Below are 17,364 nucleotides of genomic sequence, written 5' to 3'. Positions count from 1 at the left end.
TAATATCTACCCTGTAGGGTTGCTCTAAGGAGAGAAGGTCTATATGTAAAATGTTTGACACATAGTTGGAATTTAATAAATATTCTTTATTCTGTAAGTTCCTTGAATCCAGAAAAATATCTTCTCCAGTCACACTAGCAGGTGCTTGCTACATGGTGGGTCGACCATATAGCTCATGAGTGATGTAAGTGAGTAAGGGAATAAATGAATGAGGAAAGGGGAGCACCCCAGGCAGAGGAAATAACAGAAATAGTGGCAGAGAAGTTGGAAATAAACATGTTACATGGAAAAAGACTGCTGGGACCTTGGCCTGGCTAAAAAAGTGTGTGTGTGTGTGTGTGTGTGTGTGTGTGTGTGTGTGTGTGTGTGTGTGTATGCACACATACATACATACATACATACATACATACATACATACAAGTATTTACGGAAATAGGTCTGGAAAGCTGGACCAGTACTTCTGGAGGGGCTGGGAGGAGAGGGGACTGACAGGAGTTGTGGGGCCAGTATAAAACATTAAATTACTGACCAGATTGGGGTTAGAGAGCTTCTCACTCAGAGAAACTAGGCTAATTCCAGTTTCCAACATGAACATTTGGGCAAGGGAGTTAAACTCCCTGAACTTGGAGAAATGATCCCTGCTCTGTCTACCCCAGAAGGTGGTAATAATCAGGATAAAATGAGCCAGTAGATGTAAGTATGCTTTGTAAGTTTGTGGCAAAGTTTCATTGGCTCAGGAAGCAAATAGAAAAACAGAAATCCTTGTTTATTCACATGACTGAAAAACAACCTGGCTTTTAATCTTTGGAAACAAGAACTAATAAACTATGATGACCTGGGGTATGTTTCACCAAAAAATATTTTTTATGCTCTTTCTTTAATTTGGCATATGTAATTTTCCTTTGGAATTTTCTCAGTGCCTAGACTGATGCCCAACCCACGAGCCATTAGATACTTGAGGATATTTAAATTTAATGAAGATAGTAAAATTTAAAATTCAGTTCCTCACTCTAGCCACAAGTCAAGTGTCCAATGGCCGTGTGGTCTAGTGACTGCCATTTGATCATTGTAGTAAATTCTGTTGGAGAGTGCTGGGCTTGACTATATAGAATTGTATTATGTATTTTTATATATTTTTTAAATACGTACTTCAGTATTGTTGCATGTATTTGTGTTACTCTCTCTGAACTCAATTTATAAAGCAGATAAGTGAAGCTTGTCTCTTTGAAAACATTAAGCTGTTTTGTTTTGTTTTTTTACCTACATGGGCCTCAGTTGATTGTCTATAGACTTCTACATCAGTGGCTTTCTATTACAAACAGATTCCCTAACCTGAGGGAAGTTAATAGATTTTCTTAATTAGGGAAGTAACAGGATGTAGAAGATTGAATGATTCAAAGAGCTTTTAGCCTAATTGGAAATGTAATTGATTATGTTTTGCCAGATATCATTTTAACAATGTCTTTTTCTTCTAAGATGCTAAAGAAAACCCTTATGGTGAAGATGACAATAAGAGCCCATTCCCCCTGCAGCCCAAAAACAAACGCAGTTATGCCCAGAATGTGACTGTCTGGATCAAACCCAGTGGCCTACAGGTAATACTACCATTCAAGTTGCTTTCCACTGGGCACAGGAGGAGGGATTCTGGCAAGCAGGCAGACCTTTGATTTGATTTTCCTTTCCTTTGATACTTAGTAATTCATTTACTTCTAATGTTTGTCATTATTTCCAAAAAAGAATTGAGGTGGCCTACAGTAAAACACGTATGCAGCAAAATCACTTCTTAGAAAATTTAGAGCAGTAAAAAACCTAGAGGAAGAGGAGAGACAATTGTGCCAGGAACCCAAGGCAAATGATAATTAAATTTGAGCAATTTGGCTCTGAGCTTCCTGCTACCAAGGTCAAAAAAGCAACATGTAGGATTATATGGTTTTTCTGGTCTGATAAAAGGAAGCATGTCGGTTCTAGAGAGATACATTTTCCTGGCATTGAATTTCAGTGTAAAATTTTTGACATAGTGAGGCATTGACATAATGGGTTTTATCTTTAACAACAGTTTTGAGAAAGATATAAAAATCTCTATGGGGTTATTTCTTCTGTCCCCACAGTAGAACCCAAGCAATGGCATTACACTTTAATTCTACAAACACACTTTCATGGGAAGCTAAGATGATACTGTCACAAGGTATGTTGCTTTCAGGCAAGGTACTCAGTGATGCTTCTCCTTCCACTGACATATAGTCCTTTCTGCCTGTTTTTAAAAATCATTTTTGAGCCTTTTTTCTCATTTGAGCACCATCTTCTTTTTCTTTGTTCCTCCAATGAATTCAACCTAAGCCAAATGAGAAGAGGCGGTTAGGCCACCTGACAAGGGAAATAGCTTTGGCTGATGGCACAGTTTCTTTTAGCCCCCTCTCCGTGGAGACTGGACACGTCCTGTCGTGGCTAAGAGGGTAGGGGTTTTGTTGGAAAATCAGGTTCTCTCTTTCCTGCCATCCTTGATCCCAGCACTCCCCTGTCACGAGGATTGCTGATTTTTTTCTTAAATTACTTTTTATATTTTGTTTTGGTCTGGTTGTATATATTTTTTAAGTTTACTTATTTTGAGAGAGAGAGAGAGAGAGCAGGCAGAGGAGGGGCAGAGAAGAAAGTGGGAGAGAGAGAATCCCAAGCAGGCTACACGCTGTCAGTGTAGAGCCCGATGTGGGGCTCAAACTCATGAAACTGAGATCATGACCTGAGCCAAAACCACTTAACCTAACTGAGCCACCCAGGCACCCTTGGATGAATTTTTTAATTGTGAAATACACATAACATAAAAGTTATCATTTAAGCCATTTTAAAGTAAACCATTCAGTGGCATTTAGTACAACCATAATGTTATATAACCATCATCACTGTGCAGCTCTAGAACATTTTCATCACCCCAAAAGGAAACCCTGTACCCATTAAGCAAGTCACTCTACATTCCTGACTTCCCCCAGCCCGTGACAACCACTAATCTGCTTTTTGTCTCTATGGATTTGCCTAGTCTAGATATTTCATATAAATAGCCTCATATAATGTGTGGGTTTTTGTGTTTGGCTTCCTTCACTTAGCTTAATGTTTTCAGTGTTCATATATCTTGTAGCATGTATCAGTACTTCATTTCTTTTGATGATGGCTACATTTATCCATTCATTCAGTTGACAAACATTTGAATTGTGTGCGCCTTTTGACTATTGTGAATAATGCTCCTGTGAATATTTGTCAGAATTTTTTTTCTTTTGTTGCTGTGCTGTTCTTAGTTGTCATAACTAAGAAATCATTACCAATCTAAGGTCATGAGGGTTTACCCCTGTGTTTTCTTCCAAGAATTTTGTAGTTTTTCCTCTTACATTTAGGTCTCTGAAGCATTTTGAGTTAATTTTTTTGTATATGGTGTGAAGCAAGGGTCCAGCTTCATTCTTTTACATGTGGATATCCAGTTGTCCTGGCACTATTTGTTGAAGAGAGTATTATTCTTTTCCCCCAGGTCTTGGTGCCCTGGCCAAAAAGCAGCTGGCCATAGATATATGAGTTTACTGGGTTTGTTTTTGTGAGACAAGTTCATTTCTGTCACCAAGGGGATTTATTATCAAACATTTTGAAGGAGGGAGGTGCTTTACTAATGTTGAACAGAACAGTGACATTAACTCACAAGAGATTCTGTGTTCCCATATTCATTTCTCTAAACATTTAGGGATATCCTTTTGTATTCTTACCCCTGTTACCACAGAATCCTTATGTTGAAATCTTTTTACCCTTGACAGACAGACGTACAGAAGATTTTAAGAAATGCAAGGAAACTACCTGAAAAAACACAGACATTCTATAAGGTAAGACTGTCAGAATTATAGTGGAAAAGGGTGGGCCCTGGGATGTGTGCCAAAAATAAATGGTTCACAGTAGTTATGAATGTGGGGTGGCCGAGTGAACATGGACAGGAATTAGAAATGTTTAGCTTATGCCTCAGTTTTTTCCTTGATAAAGTCAATAGAAATGATAGGTCCACTGCTGACCCAAAATCTAAGAAGTGGATGTGTTTAAATGGCCTGGTTCTGTGCAGAAGGGCTCCTCCGTATTGGTGCTGCTGTGAATGGCTGAGGGAAGGAGTTGAAGGAACCTGTGGGTCAAAGCCCTTAACCCCTGTCACCACTCTCCTGTGAGTATACAGCCAAACCCCAGGCAGCCAGGATGACTTCCTGGGATGGTGATCTCCCAAAGCATTCTTACTGTACCAGAGAAGCTGCTCCCAGGAATGACTATTAACATTGCACTTTTATGAGTTGCAAAAGGACGGCCCTCTGGAATCCTGTCTAGCTGAATCCAGAACAGTTGGTGGAGGGGATAAAGTTACAAGGAGGGGAGTTGAGGGGGTAATTTAAGTACACTCCTTGTTTCTCCCCTGTCCATCTGGTGTTTGGCCAGAAATAAATTAAGTGGCAGTGTGAGGTATGCCGTGTTGTCACTTGTAGCCTAGCTACTAATATATTATGGTGCGCATAACGTACCCCAGGCTAGCATCTCTTCCCAGAGAATATACGTGCTACTCTGTCTGGGTGTTATCTCATTACCTTCATGTCACTGGTGTCTTCAAACCTAATTGTGGCAAAGAAGAGCAACCTTAATCAGAGTTCAAAGAGCTGCTCAGTCCACCATGCCCTCCCTCCCCATGAAGCTGAGCTCACACAGGCCCTTGATGACCACTATTTGGCTATAGTCCCTTTCTCCCCTACACACGATTGTCGGCCGTCTATCCAGATGGCACGCTTTACTTTCGCCTTCTTCTGAACTTTTCACCCGTTCACAGATGATAGTAGAGAGGTGGTCAGAAAGCCCACTTCTTTTCTGGTTTTATATAATCCCACATACCAGATGTGGAAGGGCCTCTTTTTGTTGGGCAAGAGTCAGCCCCTCCTGTGGGCAAGGACGAGGTCATCCTTCTTGTTTTATAAATGAGACCACTGAGACCTGGAGAGGCTACACAGCTTGCCTAGATTGCACTGCTAAGTGGTTTTAGAGGCACTTTGTATTTCTCTTGCTTCCATCCACTGCCCGGCCCTTCTTTTTATGGCAGTCTCTCAAGTCAGACTTCTTGAATCCTCCAGAGCCTCCTCCAGGCGTGTTGTTGTTTGGCCTGAGGCCCATCCAGAGAGGAGGTACCAGAGGGTTCAGAGCCCTCTGAGGTTTGAGGCATGCCTTTTCCATACCTGAGTAACAGGGGAAAGGTAATCCTCCTGAGAGTTACAAGTGAATGGTGTGTGACAAGGGTCTCTTCATGTTTGGTGTAAGCGCTCAGTCTGCCAGCTTTCTGATTGCCTGTAGAGGACCTGGTCGTGTCATCACATTCTCTTGTTATTGGCATCTCTGTATGAGCATTTGTTCTCCTATAAAAATGCTCACTTAAGTTCGGAGATCAAGGAAAACTTATTCTAAGCTGAGCATTTAGAAAGTACGTGATAAGGAAAATGCATTTCAGGAACATTGGTTTTTTTGTTTTTGTTTTCTTTTTAATCTTGTTTCAGGAGCTAAACCGTTTACGAAAGGCCGCCCTGGCATTTGGTTTCCTGGACCTGCTCAAAGGGGTGGCTGACATGCTGGAAAGGGAGTGCACACTGCTGCCCGACACAGCGCACCCAGACGCTGCATTCCAGTTGACCCATGCTGCCCAGCAACTCAAGCTCGCCAGTACCGGCACCTCCGAGTATGCTGGGTATGAGCACAACATCACACCTTTGCACACAGACTTCTCCGGAAGCAGCACCGAAAGAATGTAAAGCTGACTTTGGGAGCCTGCCTTCTTTTGTCATTCCAGGTGAAAATGATTTAGGGTAAAAACTTTTTAGTTTGTTCACCTCTGCAGGAGCCACCCGAAGAACTCCGAGGCTGTCTCAGAAGCACCGCTTGCTGGTTTCAGTGACTCTGCTAGAGTCTGAGGGAGGTTCCGAAGAGTGGTTGCCAGTTTGGGCTTTGACTTTAGCTTTTGGGGGCTGAGTCTTTAAGCCCAAAAAAACGCTGTTGCTCCCGCAATAGGCACATCTCAGAAACTTAAAGGACTGTTGAGCACAGAGCTCTCTCCCACTTCCTCAGGAAATCTAACCAGCAAGGGCTCTCCAGCTTCCTGAAAGGCACCTTTTTCCTCTTCTCTCTCAACCATAAGGACACTTTCACGCTCCTGTCCTTAGAATGAGTAGCCCAGACTGTCTGGGGCTTGCTAAATACAAGCCCAACACCTAATTAAGCTTCAGAACTTTCCTTAGAACTTGGGCAAAAACTTGGTGGTAACCCTTTGGTGCTTTTGGTATGTCTTGAGATACAGACTTTTAAACAGCAACCATAAATGTATAAAATGATTCCTGTTCCTTCAAGTTGTTTTTTTGTTTTTTTTTTTTAATGAAAATAAAATACTTGGTTTTCTATGAAATGGATTCACTGGGAAGCTAATGGGTCTTTGCCTTTTGGTCTGTCCTATCACCTGTGTATAATTTCGGCTTCCTAAGCAGCACAGGTTCATAAGTCCCCAGAGTTCCTTGGGTTCCATATGGACTTCCTTGTTTCTGACATTGGTTAGGTCTCTGCCTAAGCCAGGTTCCACCCGTGGATTCTGACGGATCACTGTGGTCAGTTACAGTACCTTTTCATTAGCTAGCTTCATGATATTAGGCAAGTCACATAACTTCACTAAGCTTTGTTTATGTCATCGATACTTTTCAAATTGTTCTGTGGACTTCCTAAGGTATTACTCCCTCCCTCGGGCTTTAACCCGAGCAACCATTTTAACATGCTATATAATGTTTTCCCTGAACAAAGGACAATGTTATCATTAACAACTTGAAAACCTATCAGACTAAATGATCTTTAAACACAAGTTATTAGGATTTTGATTGTAAATGTTTAATAGAAATACACAATCTTTTGCTTTCTCAGACAGCAATAAAGGAGTTTTAACAATCACTAAGAATACAGGATTCTGCCACAAAGATGCAGCATATACTGCAAAGCTGATCTGTCCAAATAAACATAGAAAGTCAATTGAAAGAACAACGGAAGTTAACACAAACAAGTGTTGACAGAAGTTACAGACATGCAAAATACCCTTCAGTGCAGTGAACTTATAAAAATAAAAATCAGCCAGCCTATGCTAATCAGATGTTTTTAGGTCAAACCAAGTTTCCATATTGGACTCAGAGAAACAGCATAACTCACTGAGTCCCCCTTTCCCAAGAACAGTAGGAATGGCAGAACAGAAAGAGCTATCATGCTCTTAAATTCTTTAATACAAGCATTACTTCTAACATATTTTACTTGGTTAACTTGGAATGTATTAGAGGAAACAATGTTTTTGACAATGACCAAACTTTACAACGTCTGGATTTTCCTCAGTTCCTCTGTTGGTGGGTTTCCTGCCAGGAAGCTTTGTTAAGCTTCTCCAGCCAAAGTTCTCACTCTGTTTTTACCGTCTGACGGCAGACAGGTGAAACCAAAGAAAGCAGGTGTTTTTGAGGTCAGTTCTACCAGTCACTCTGACAGGTACACAAGTAAATGGACTCAGCCAGTGCAGAGGATGATAGCAAGGTTTTTTATGTATGTGCACAGCCTGAGGCCATTTTGTAGGTCTGTTTTGTCTGCTCCCAGGTTGCCACAGGCTGCACTGCCAGCTGCTGTCTTACTGCCAGTTTCACCCTCTGACACCCTGTAGCCATTTGGGTTTGGAACTCTTATAATCTCATTGTTTTCTAACTAATGTTTCATCTTTCTCTAGTGTTGAAAATAGTTCTGATTTAGCCAGGAATGAAGTAAGTGATCATGGTGTTCCAAGGTTCTGACCGGTTTCTCCCAAATCATTCCATGCCTCTCCCGTGCACACACAGGTAAGCACGTAGCAGGTGGTGTTAGAGGCCAAAAGATTCAGAGGTAATAGGTGTTCTGTAGCTCCACTCAGACTCAGAAATGTTTTATCAATGACTGAGTTCAACTTGATTTTCCAAAAATCAATGCCACCCCACTTAACAAGCAACTCCTTGGATACAGAATGTATCCAAGGTCCTGCCTGAGTCACTTTCACAGCCCCCTGTAGAGGCAACAGTGGTTTTTTTTCTTGCAAGCAACAGCTGAAAAAAACAATTCCCAGCTATAAGAATGGCCAGTACCTGGTAGGGTTAGGGCACTGAAGAAATATCTCTGGCCCGTGTGAGAGTGACAGGACAAGGAGTGTGTGGGGGTAGGGCTGAGTCTTTTGCGGTCATTAATGGAACACACAAGAACAAACCTGTCCTCAGATACCAGGAACCCATGTCATGCAAGTACTACACTAAGATAGTTCGGTAAATTCAGGAATGTTATGGGGGAAAAGGGAAGATAGCTTCACTGAGAATTTAATCATTTAACTTTAAAAAAACTTTTACATCAGTACAAGAAGGTAAAACTGTAAGAATTATAGATTAGGCTCAAACTGGCAAGGAATCCTCTCAATCTTTGTTTTCAGTGGACCTTTTTCTTTTTTTGTCCATAGCGCCGCCTGCGCTGTTTATAAAGGTGACGAAAATTTATGTACAACCCTGAAAAAGAAAAGAAGCCAGTGAGAAAAGGGAATCTTGGTCTGTATTTATAACCAGAAGCTCTTGGGGCAAGGACAGTCTCTAGATGTCTGCCTGTCCTATCCACCAGCACTGTGCTCACTGTAGGTGCTCAGAAATTACAGCTTTGAACCAAGTTATTATCAATGCACTGGAGACCCTTCATTTTTTCCCCAGAGGGTTTATAATTTAACTTCCCTCCCATATTCTAATATGAAAATTTTCAAACATGCTGCAAGATTAAAATACTGTACAGTGAACACCACCTAGATTTAAACTTTAAGTTTTTATTATATTCGTCTGAGCACATGCCCACTCCCACCTCATCTTTGATGTATTTCACTGCAAGTAGCACACATCAGTATACTTCACCCCGAAACATTCCATTAATTAGAGTTCAGTTTTCTTTTTTTCTTCCTTTTAAGGTAAGATTTACACAAAATTAAATATACAAACCTTAAGTATAAAAACAACCCTATTTTTAGTTCAATTTTTAATATAATAATGTGTATTAAGCACTAGTCTAAAAGGTATGAAATGCTTTTCTAGGAAGGAAATTCGAAAACGCAGGATTTCAGAGTCAGAAAAAACTTTCTAATCCTACTTGACTACTAACTAGTTCTATGGCTTAGCCTCACCTCAGTTTCCTCGTTGTACAAGGTTAAAAACACCTATTTTACAGGATTACTAAGCATGTGTATTTGGAAAAGCACCTTGATCTATATGCAAATGTAACTGTAGTACTGCTTCTAAATTATGCAAATTTGAGATTTCATTCTGACAGATAAGAACCACATTATTCATTGCAAGCAAACTAAATAGGAGTATAAAACCTCATAAATTAGAGTGTATAACAATATAACCTGAAGAAAAGCCACTAAAGTTAATGCACATTAAAATACTTCTACTCTTCTAACTTTTCTAGTAAAGTATTTTAAGGGTCTTTCCAATACTTCTTCCTCTTTTAACATTTTCAGTATCATGCCTCATGGAGCCTAGTTGCAGTAAACCAGATTTATTTATCCAGTAATAGGGATAAAGAATTTTTTTAATGAGTGCATCTTCCAAATTGAAGCTTACTCCCTTCAAGGGCCAAACATTTTAACATTTCTGGTTAGAAATCTTTCTAAAATAAATGATACCCTCTCTGAAATAGGAAAGGAGAAACTGCATAAAATTTAACCTTTGGCAAATGATCTACACCCATACTGTGCTTCTGCCACGTGCTGATACCTGGAGGCCCTCCTAAAGGGTATGTGATCAGTACTAACTGATCAAGACCACTGAGCTTTTGGGGCTCTCGGGTTTACTTTTTGTGGTCTTCCTCTCACTGGGGTAGCCACCACGATGGTCCCCAGTGATCCTACCTTCTGGGATCTCATACCCTTGTGTATCCCCTCCTGTCCTCTACTAGGTTGGTCTGTGTAGCCAACAGAATATGGCAGAAGTGATGGTATGTCACTTCTGATACAAATGAGTCAAATCAACATGGTGTATACCTTACTTAACTTTACGCAATGTTATATGTCAAATATATTTCAATAAAAAATAGATAAAATTTAAAAACAAAAAAGAATGTGGCTTCTGCCTCTCAGACCACTTGTTCTGGGGGAAAGCCATGTCACGAGCAGCCACATGGAGATGTACTGTGGCAAGAAACTGAAGCCTCCTGTCTACAGCTACATGTGTGAGCTTGGAGCAGATCCTCCAGCCCCAGTCAAGTCTGCAGAAACTGCAGTCCCCACTGGGCTGACAGACTGACTGAACCCTCAGGAGGGACCCTGAGCCACCCAGCTAGACTGCTTTCTGACCCTCAGAAACATTGAGAGATAACAAACGTTTGCTGTCTTAAGCAACTGAGTTTTGGGGTAATTGGTTACACAGCAATAGATAACTAACATAGTATCCGCTCTCATATCCTGTTGCTAGAAGAGCAGACAGCCATACTTATTTAGGGCCACCTTAAGATTTTTGAGAACTAAAACAAATATATAGATTAAAATGCATTAGAACTTTATCTAAAGTAAACAGTCCTTACAGTTAGGAAGACTTTTAAATTTCTCATATTTTCAATAATTAGGTTTGCTTCTTTTAATTCTTAGTTTTTATGAATTAAGGCAAGAATTTATGATTTTATATAAAAGTAAATTAACATATAGGCAGGTTTTACATAAGGAACAGGGTGGGGGCTAAGGGAGCTTTCCTATTGTTAAGTAGAAGGCTTTATGACATCTCTTGGCTGCTCAGAAGCCTTTACTGCCTTCTTCCTTGCTGCCAGTGGTATTACCACCTCTGTGAACTCGAGATAAGGAATGTGTCAGTGAAATTATTAAAATGACCTTCTTAAAAGAGTTTCTTACATTGTTTTAAACATGAAATATGGTGAACTCCCAATGACCAAGAAGATAACCACTGGAGATTTGGAAGATACACGTAGCATATTCTTGTGGGTCCGTTTTATACAAGTAATGTTTTTCTAACTCTACACTACTCTTCTAGAAAGAAAATCCCTAATAAGGACTTGGAAAACTTTGAATCATTTAATTCTACTCTCTAAGAAGTGACTGGAAAAAGTCTATTACAGAGCCAATACTTACCTAAAAATAATATTATGAGATAAATCTGAAGAAAAAAGGAAAATCTAACTTTGATTTTCACTGGATATGGCAATGTGAAACTGAATCTTCCTGTTTCATTGAATACTGGAATGGACTGGATCACTGAGACAGCTGAGAGCAGAAATAACTTGTCAGAAACAAATGAAATACAGTCCCATCTAGCCTCCTTAATACAGAGGGCTCGTGCCTCTTCCATTCCCCACCGCCCTAGTTTTCATGTGATAACCCTCCACGCTGACAAAAGGAAGATGAATGAAGAACAGTCATTTTGATAGCACTGAGACTCAGTCTTCTCTAAAATGGAGAGAAAAAGCCCTACTTGACCCACCCACTAGGTGTGTGTTGGATAAAATGAAGTTGTCGCTAAGAACCTGCTTTGGAAAATTTTAAATACCGTATAAATAGGAAGCATACAATACATGAACTTCCAAACTTTACAAATACATGAGCTTCCAAACTTTACAAAAACGAGCTACTTCCCTGAAACAGTCTGGGTACCATGAGTACTATGGAAGGAAGCCACGAGAAAGAAATTCTTAAAAAGTCTAACACCCATTGGGGCGCCTGGGTGGCGCAGTTGGTTAAGTGTCCGACTTCAGCCAGGTCACGATCTCGCGGTCTGTGAGTTCGAGCCCCGCGTCGGGCTCTGGGCTGACGGCTCAGAGCCTGGAGCCTGTTTCTGATTCTGTGTCTCCCTCTCTGTCTGCCCCTCCCCCGTTCATGCTCTGTCTCTCTCTGTCCCAAAAATAAATAAACGTTGAAAAAAAAAAAAAGTCTAACACCCATATATCAGACTAAGGCTGGCACAGGAAGAAAGTTTAGCTATCTTTAGAACTAAGCTTATAAAACCTAGTGTTCTTGAAAGTACCTTCTGCCAAACATCCCAGAGGATACAAGGGTATCCACACAGTGTAACGAAGCCATGTGAGCACCTTCCAATCCATGTCAATGCAGGAAAGCATGTAGAAGGGGTACCTATTGAAAATAAGGAATTCAGATGTGAAAAGCCACTTCAGGTCCTGAATGCAACCTAGAACATCATTCAAGAAGAATCATTTCACAATTAGCCACACATGGCTTCTTCAGAACAGAATTCTAATCCTGGGCTCTCTACCCACAAACTCCCATCACACCCCTCCTCCAATTTTCAGTGGATGTGAACTCTGATGGCAGACTAAGTTTAGGTCCTAAGACAACCTTCTTTGGAATAGTTCAGTATATGGAATGAATGCTCAGAAGCTCTTTGGCTTCATTCCTAGTTCTAAGTTCCAAGAGGTAAAGATGACAAACACTGTGACAATTTATCCCTGGATCAACGAATGTCATCAAAATTTCAGTATACAAAAGACCCCTAATCTAGAATCAGACACTCTATTTAAAACACAAGGGGCACCTGGGTGGCTCAGCCAGTTAAGCAGCCGACTTCAACTTGGGTCATGATCTCATGGTTCGTGAGTTTGAGCCCCGCATCAGACTCTCTGCTGGCAGCTAAGAGTCTGGAGCCTGCTTCAGGTTCCGTGTCTCCCTCTCTCTCTGCCCCTCCCCAGCTTGCACTCTGTCTCTCTCAAAAAATAAGCATTAAAAAAAATTTTTTTTGATAAGAGAGAAAAGAATTTTTAACAGTTAATATTAAGTACCTATAATCTCTTTCACGTTTGTATTAGCAGATTTAAGAGGGTATACGGGATACTATGGGACCAGACCACTGTTAAGATAAATCTAGGATTGCTAACTACTTCTCCCTCTCAACTATTAAGTTTGCAAAATACTAGAGCTCAGGAGTCAATGTGCAAAATCCTTTCTCCACCTGACTGAAAAAGAAATGGAATATGTATGGTCTGGTAGATAAGAACACCTCTACTATTAATGGATATATTTTTTAAAGATATTTTTTTCTGTGACAATTGAGAATGGAAGAATCATATAAGGCTGATTCAAATTTCAGTAATCTTGTAGTAAAAGATTTCTATCATTCCTTCTAGAAGGCTGGTATTCACTGTTTCCATCCAGCCTGACTACTCCTTCAACCCCGTGTTTCTTCAGCTTTTTCAAAAATATTTCCATGTGGATGAGTCCTCTCTTTCCAACAAGACAGCAAGAAGGGTAACACAGGTCTTTCATTTCTCCAGATCTCTCCTCCCTCTGTTCTCCAGTGCCTACACTGGTATTATGATTGCTTTAAAAAAAAAAACACTGTGTGTCTCCTTTGCAGAGCTCACAGATTCAGCTAGAACTCTCCACATATGTAGAACCTTAATTTCAAACCAAATGAGACTCGGAATAAAACAACTCCCTCCAGAAGAGAGCTGTTCCAGAGAAAGGAGAAGCATTCAAACAACCATGCTGGCATTTCTACCCACCTGAAGATTTCAACTGCGCTCCATGTATAAAACACAAAGAAAACCACAGCTTTGTTTTGCATTTCTTCCATGGTGCCAAAGATGATAAACAAAATGAAATTTCTTCCAAGAAGCTATTAAAAGAACCCAGAAGAGAGAAAAAAAGTTTAAAAATATATTCTACAAAAACTATGTAAAAGTGTCATCCAAAACCGAGCCCCACTAAATTCAGGGGCTCTTTTCCTCCAGGAAAAGACTGAGCTCAGGTAGTTCAATTCTCTGTTCCAGCTTTGGAACAAGTTAAGTATCCAAATCAGTCTTTCTGAATAGACTGTGTGCATGTGTGTAAATACATATCATTATGAATAGTTCAAACACGGTTTAAAGACTACTGCCAAATGGACATCCGTGTCTGCGTAACCCAAGAACAAGAACATCACCATTGTGGGGGCGCCTGGGTGGCTCAGTCGGTTAGGCGGCCGACTTCACTTCAGGTCATGATCTTGCGGTCTGTGGGTTCGAGCCCCATGTCGGGCTCTGTGCTGGCAGCTCGGAGCTTGGAGCCTGCTTCCGATTCTGTGTCTCCCTCTCTCTCTGCCCCTCCCCTGCTTGCTCTCTGTCTCTTCTCAAATAATAAACATTAAAGAAAAAAAATTTTTTAGAACATCACCAGTGTGGCAGCCCCTCATAAGTAAATACTATCTTGTCTCTCTAGAGGTTTACTAGTTATGTACATATTTCTAAACAGTACACCGTTTCACTTTGCCTGTTTTTAAACTTTAAGAAACAGAATGTATTATTCTGTGACTTCTTACTCCATGTTTTGTTTCCGAGATTCGTCCGTGCTAGTGTGCATGGCACTGTCCGACTCCAGGAGGTTTTACTCACACTGCATTCTATGTGACTGGCACTCCCTGGGGCCATGCGTTATGACAATAACTCAATCTGTCCCTTCCATCTTGCCCTAGAAATGCTATCCTCATTCTTATCGCAGTAGTCCTTGATGTACAAAAAATATTATTCCATATTAGTGGGTCACTTTGTATCCTCTTTTATTTTTTAGACTGAACAAAACAGCCTCTCTCTAAGAACAGAAAACCTAGAAATAAGTCCACTGCATTAACACACTTTACCATGCAATGGATACTATCAGAATGCCGGAGCAGGTGTACCATAAAAGAATAGAACTATAAAAACAGTACTCCAGGGATGCCTGGGTGGCTCTGTTGGTTAAGTGGTCAAGTTTGCTCAGGTCATGATCTCGAGGTTTGTGAGTTCGAGCCCTGTGTCGGGCTCTGTGCTGACAACTCAGAGCCTGGAGCCTGCTTTGGATTCTGTCTCTCTCTCTCTCCCTGCCTCTCCCTCTCTCTTGCTCTGTCTCTCTCAAAAATGGATAAAAAATAAAAAAATTAAAAAAAAAACAGAAAAACAAACAACAGTACTCTGGAAGAGACTAACCAACCATCACCTGGTTCCCCCTGACTCCAGGTCAAATACTATATTTGATAGTATACAATCACATAGGTAGGTAATAGGGCAAGGAAATTAAAAGACTCCTATTCCTGATAGCAATCTTCCAAATGTTAGGAAATAACACAGATGTATGGTGAGGGGGAGAATCCCCACACAAATCAAAAATGTTACCTTCATATATGGAAGAAAGTCCAAAGTGAAAAGATCTCCTAGGATCACACTGCCTTCACCTACCCAAGATGGGAGGAGACTAAGCATGTCTCTACCTGAGAAGACTGTGGGTGAGGTCTTTCTGCTCCTGCTTGAAAGTCAAGTTTTGCTAGTTTTAAAGCCCTTTTTATCACTTTGTAATTTCATAAAGATATTATAAACAAGCAAAAAAAAAAACAGATCTGAAATGGCAAAAGTCTACTTTGGAAATTATCCCTGTGGCTTACAGTTTTCCTCTTTTTTCAGATAAAAACAATGCTATTCCTGTGTAAAGAGATTTTTACTAACTGAGACTTCTCAGCAAATTGTGGTGTACCTACTAAATTCTGAAATCTTTCATTCCCCACCCTAGAAGTCAATTACTCAATACCTGGATAAGACAAGGTATCACTGGTGACTTAATGACTCCAATTGCTGCATTGATAGTTTCCACAACTGACAGCATCTGGCAGAAATACATCATGTCGGCCAAGGTGTGGAACGTGTCATAGAAGGACTCTATGGGACAAATATACATTAAGGGTAAATCAAATGGCAAATTCCAACAGAATTATTTCTCAAACTAGATACCTCCTTACAAGAAAGGAATTTAAGGAAAAGTAAAATAAACAGCCCCTCAGATTCGAGCTTAGTATCCAAACAAAGCTGGTGGGGAACAGGCCTGTGGAGTCATAAATCGTAAACTCTACTGGTTAGCAGAGAGTTAAAACACATAAACCCTGTATGTCCTTCTCATTTTAAAAGGCAAGAAAAAAAGTATACCTATACTTCATTCAGTTATTATAAGCTGAAAAGTCTATGTATCAGGAACAGTGGCTAAGTCTTTTCAGATCCATTATCACATTGAATTTAAAGCTAAAATTATGGGGGCGCCTGGGTGGCGCAGTCGGTTAAGCGTCCGACTTCAACCAGGTCATGATCTCGCGGTCCGTGAGTTCGAGCCTCGCGTCAGGCTCTGGGCTGATGGCTCGGAGCCTGGAGCCTGTTTCCGATTCTGTGTCTCCCTCTCTCTCTGCCCCTCCCCCGTTCATGCTCTGTCTCTCTCTGTCCCAAAAATAAATGTTGAAAAAAAAAATTTTTTTTTAAATAATAAAGCTAAAATTATGTCACATATATTGAATGCAATGTAGCCTCTTAAAAACCTCAAAAGTGTGCAATCATAAACAAACGCAGATGTGTAAAAATACTAAATAAAATTAACTTTCAAAAACCTTATTTATGTCTATTTCGTCCCTATAATTCTTACTCTAAGAATCTATCCTAACTAAAAAATCTAAAATGAAAAAAACCAAAAGCTTTTTAGGAATAAGGCTGCTCTCTGAAACAATTCTAAGTGCATTAAAGTGTAAAGAGTCTAAATGCCTAAGCGTATGGAAAGTTTGAGTAAACTACAGTTTATCTACTTCATGGAATAGTATGTAATATTTAAAGTGACAGTTATTGCCTATATGACATCAGCCAATGTGGTATCAGTTCTGAGTGGACCATAATATAAAATCCTTTACTTTTCATATTGATCCTCACTTGACCTCCTGCCTCCCCACATTCCTCTTTGCGTGCTACTCAACCAGGGTACTGCTGACAATTTGGGCAGGACAATTCTTTGGCCTTAGGAGTTTATTAGGATTTTTGGCTCCCTGCCTATCTTTTAAAAAACAAATTTTATGTTTGTTTGTTTGTTTGTTTGTTTGTTTGTTTAGAGACAGAGTGCAAGCAGGGGAGGGGCAGAAAGGGAGAGAGACACAGAATCTGAAGCAGGCTCCAGGCTCTGAGCTGTCAGCACAGAGCCCGATGCAAACCCACAAGCTGTGAGATCATGACCTGAGCCGAACTCAGAAGCTAAACTGACCGAGCCCCTCAGGCGCCCCATGGCTTCCTGCCTATTAAATACAAGTAGCGCCTCCAAGGATCTGGCACAGGTAGGCCAGGTGCCAAACAAAGATGACCCTTGTAGGATCCTCGAAAGAATATGGTTTAAATATTACTTAAATAAAAGAGGCCCTTCCAAAAACTTAAACCATCTACTATTTTTGCAAAAATGATCCACTTTACAATCCTACTACAAAGTCAAATGTGAAATGAAGAATGGTATATACAGTGTTATTACGTAATTTTGCCAGAAAAATT

At 40.4% G+C, this 17,364-nt stretch overlaps 2 protein-coding genes across 3 annotated transcripts in view; one reads left to right on the top strand and one right to left on the bottom strand.

The window, feature by feature from the left end:
• The window catches only part of INTS14 (integrator complex subunit 14), a 30,764-nt gene extending 24,315 nt beyond the window's left edge, over positions 1–6,449 (top strand). For both annotated transcript variants that reach the window (XM_040493006.1, XM_040493005.1), the window contains exons 10-12: positions 1,477–1,595; positions 3,792–3,857; positions 5,547–6,449. In XM_040493006.1, coding sequence (XP_040348940.1) covers positions 1,477–1,595; positions 3,792–3,857; positions 5,547–5,798 — 437 coding nt within the window. In that variant the 3' untranslated portion in view covers positions 5,799–6,449. The remainder of the gene's footprint in view (positions 1–1,476; positions 1,596–3,791; positions 3,858–5,546) is intronic.
• A 444-nt stretch (positions 6,450–6,893) lies between these two features.
• HACD3 (3-hydroxyacyl-CoA dehydratase 3) overlaps positions 6,894–17,364 on the bottom strand; it is a 38,479-nt gene continuing 28,008 nt past the window's right edge. Inside the window, exons 7-11 of the mRNA XM_040493007.1 lie at positions 15,608–15,735; positions 13,576–13,688; positions 12,084–12,190; positions 11,195–11,326; positions 6,894–8,579 (exon numbers count right to left, since the gene is read on the bottom strand). Of these exons, the coding sequence (XP_040348941.1) occupies positions 8,503–8,579; positions 11,195–11,326; positions 12,084–12,190; positions 13,576–13,688; positions 15,608–15,735 (557 nt within the window). The 3' untranslated portion in view covers positions 6,894–8,502. The remainder of the gene's footprint in view (positions 8,580–11,194; positions 11,327–12,083; positions 12,191–13,575; positions 13,689–15,607; positions 15,736–17,364) is intronic.

This window comes from Herpailurus yagouaroundi, unplaced genomic scaffold (genome assembly GCF_014898765.1).
Source record: "Herpailurus yagouaroundi ecotype Mexico unplaced genomic scaffold, PumYag 184, whole genome shotgun sequence".
NCBI classification, from domain to species: Eukaryota; Metazoa; Chordata; class Mammalia; order Carnivora; family Felidae; genus Herpailurus; species Herpailurus yagouaroundi.
This window is presented reverse-complemented; position numbering and strand designations above follow the sequence as displayed.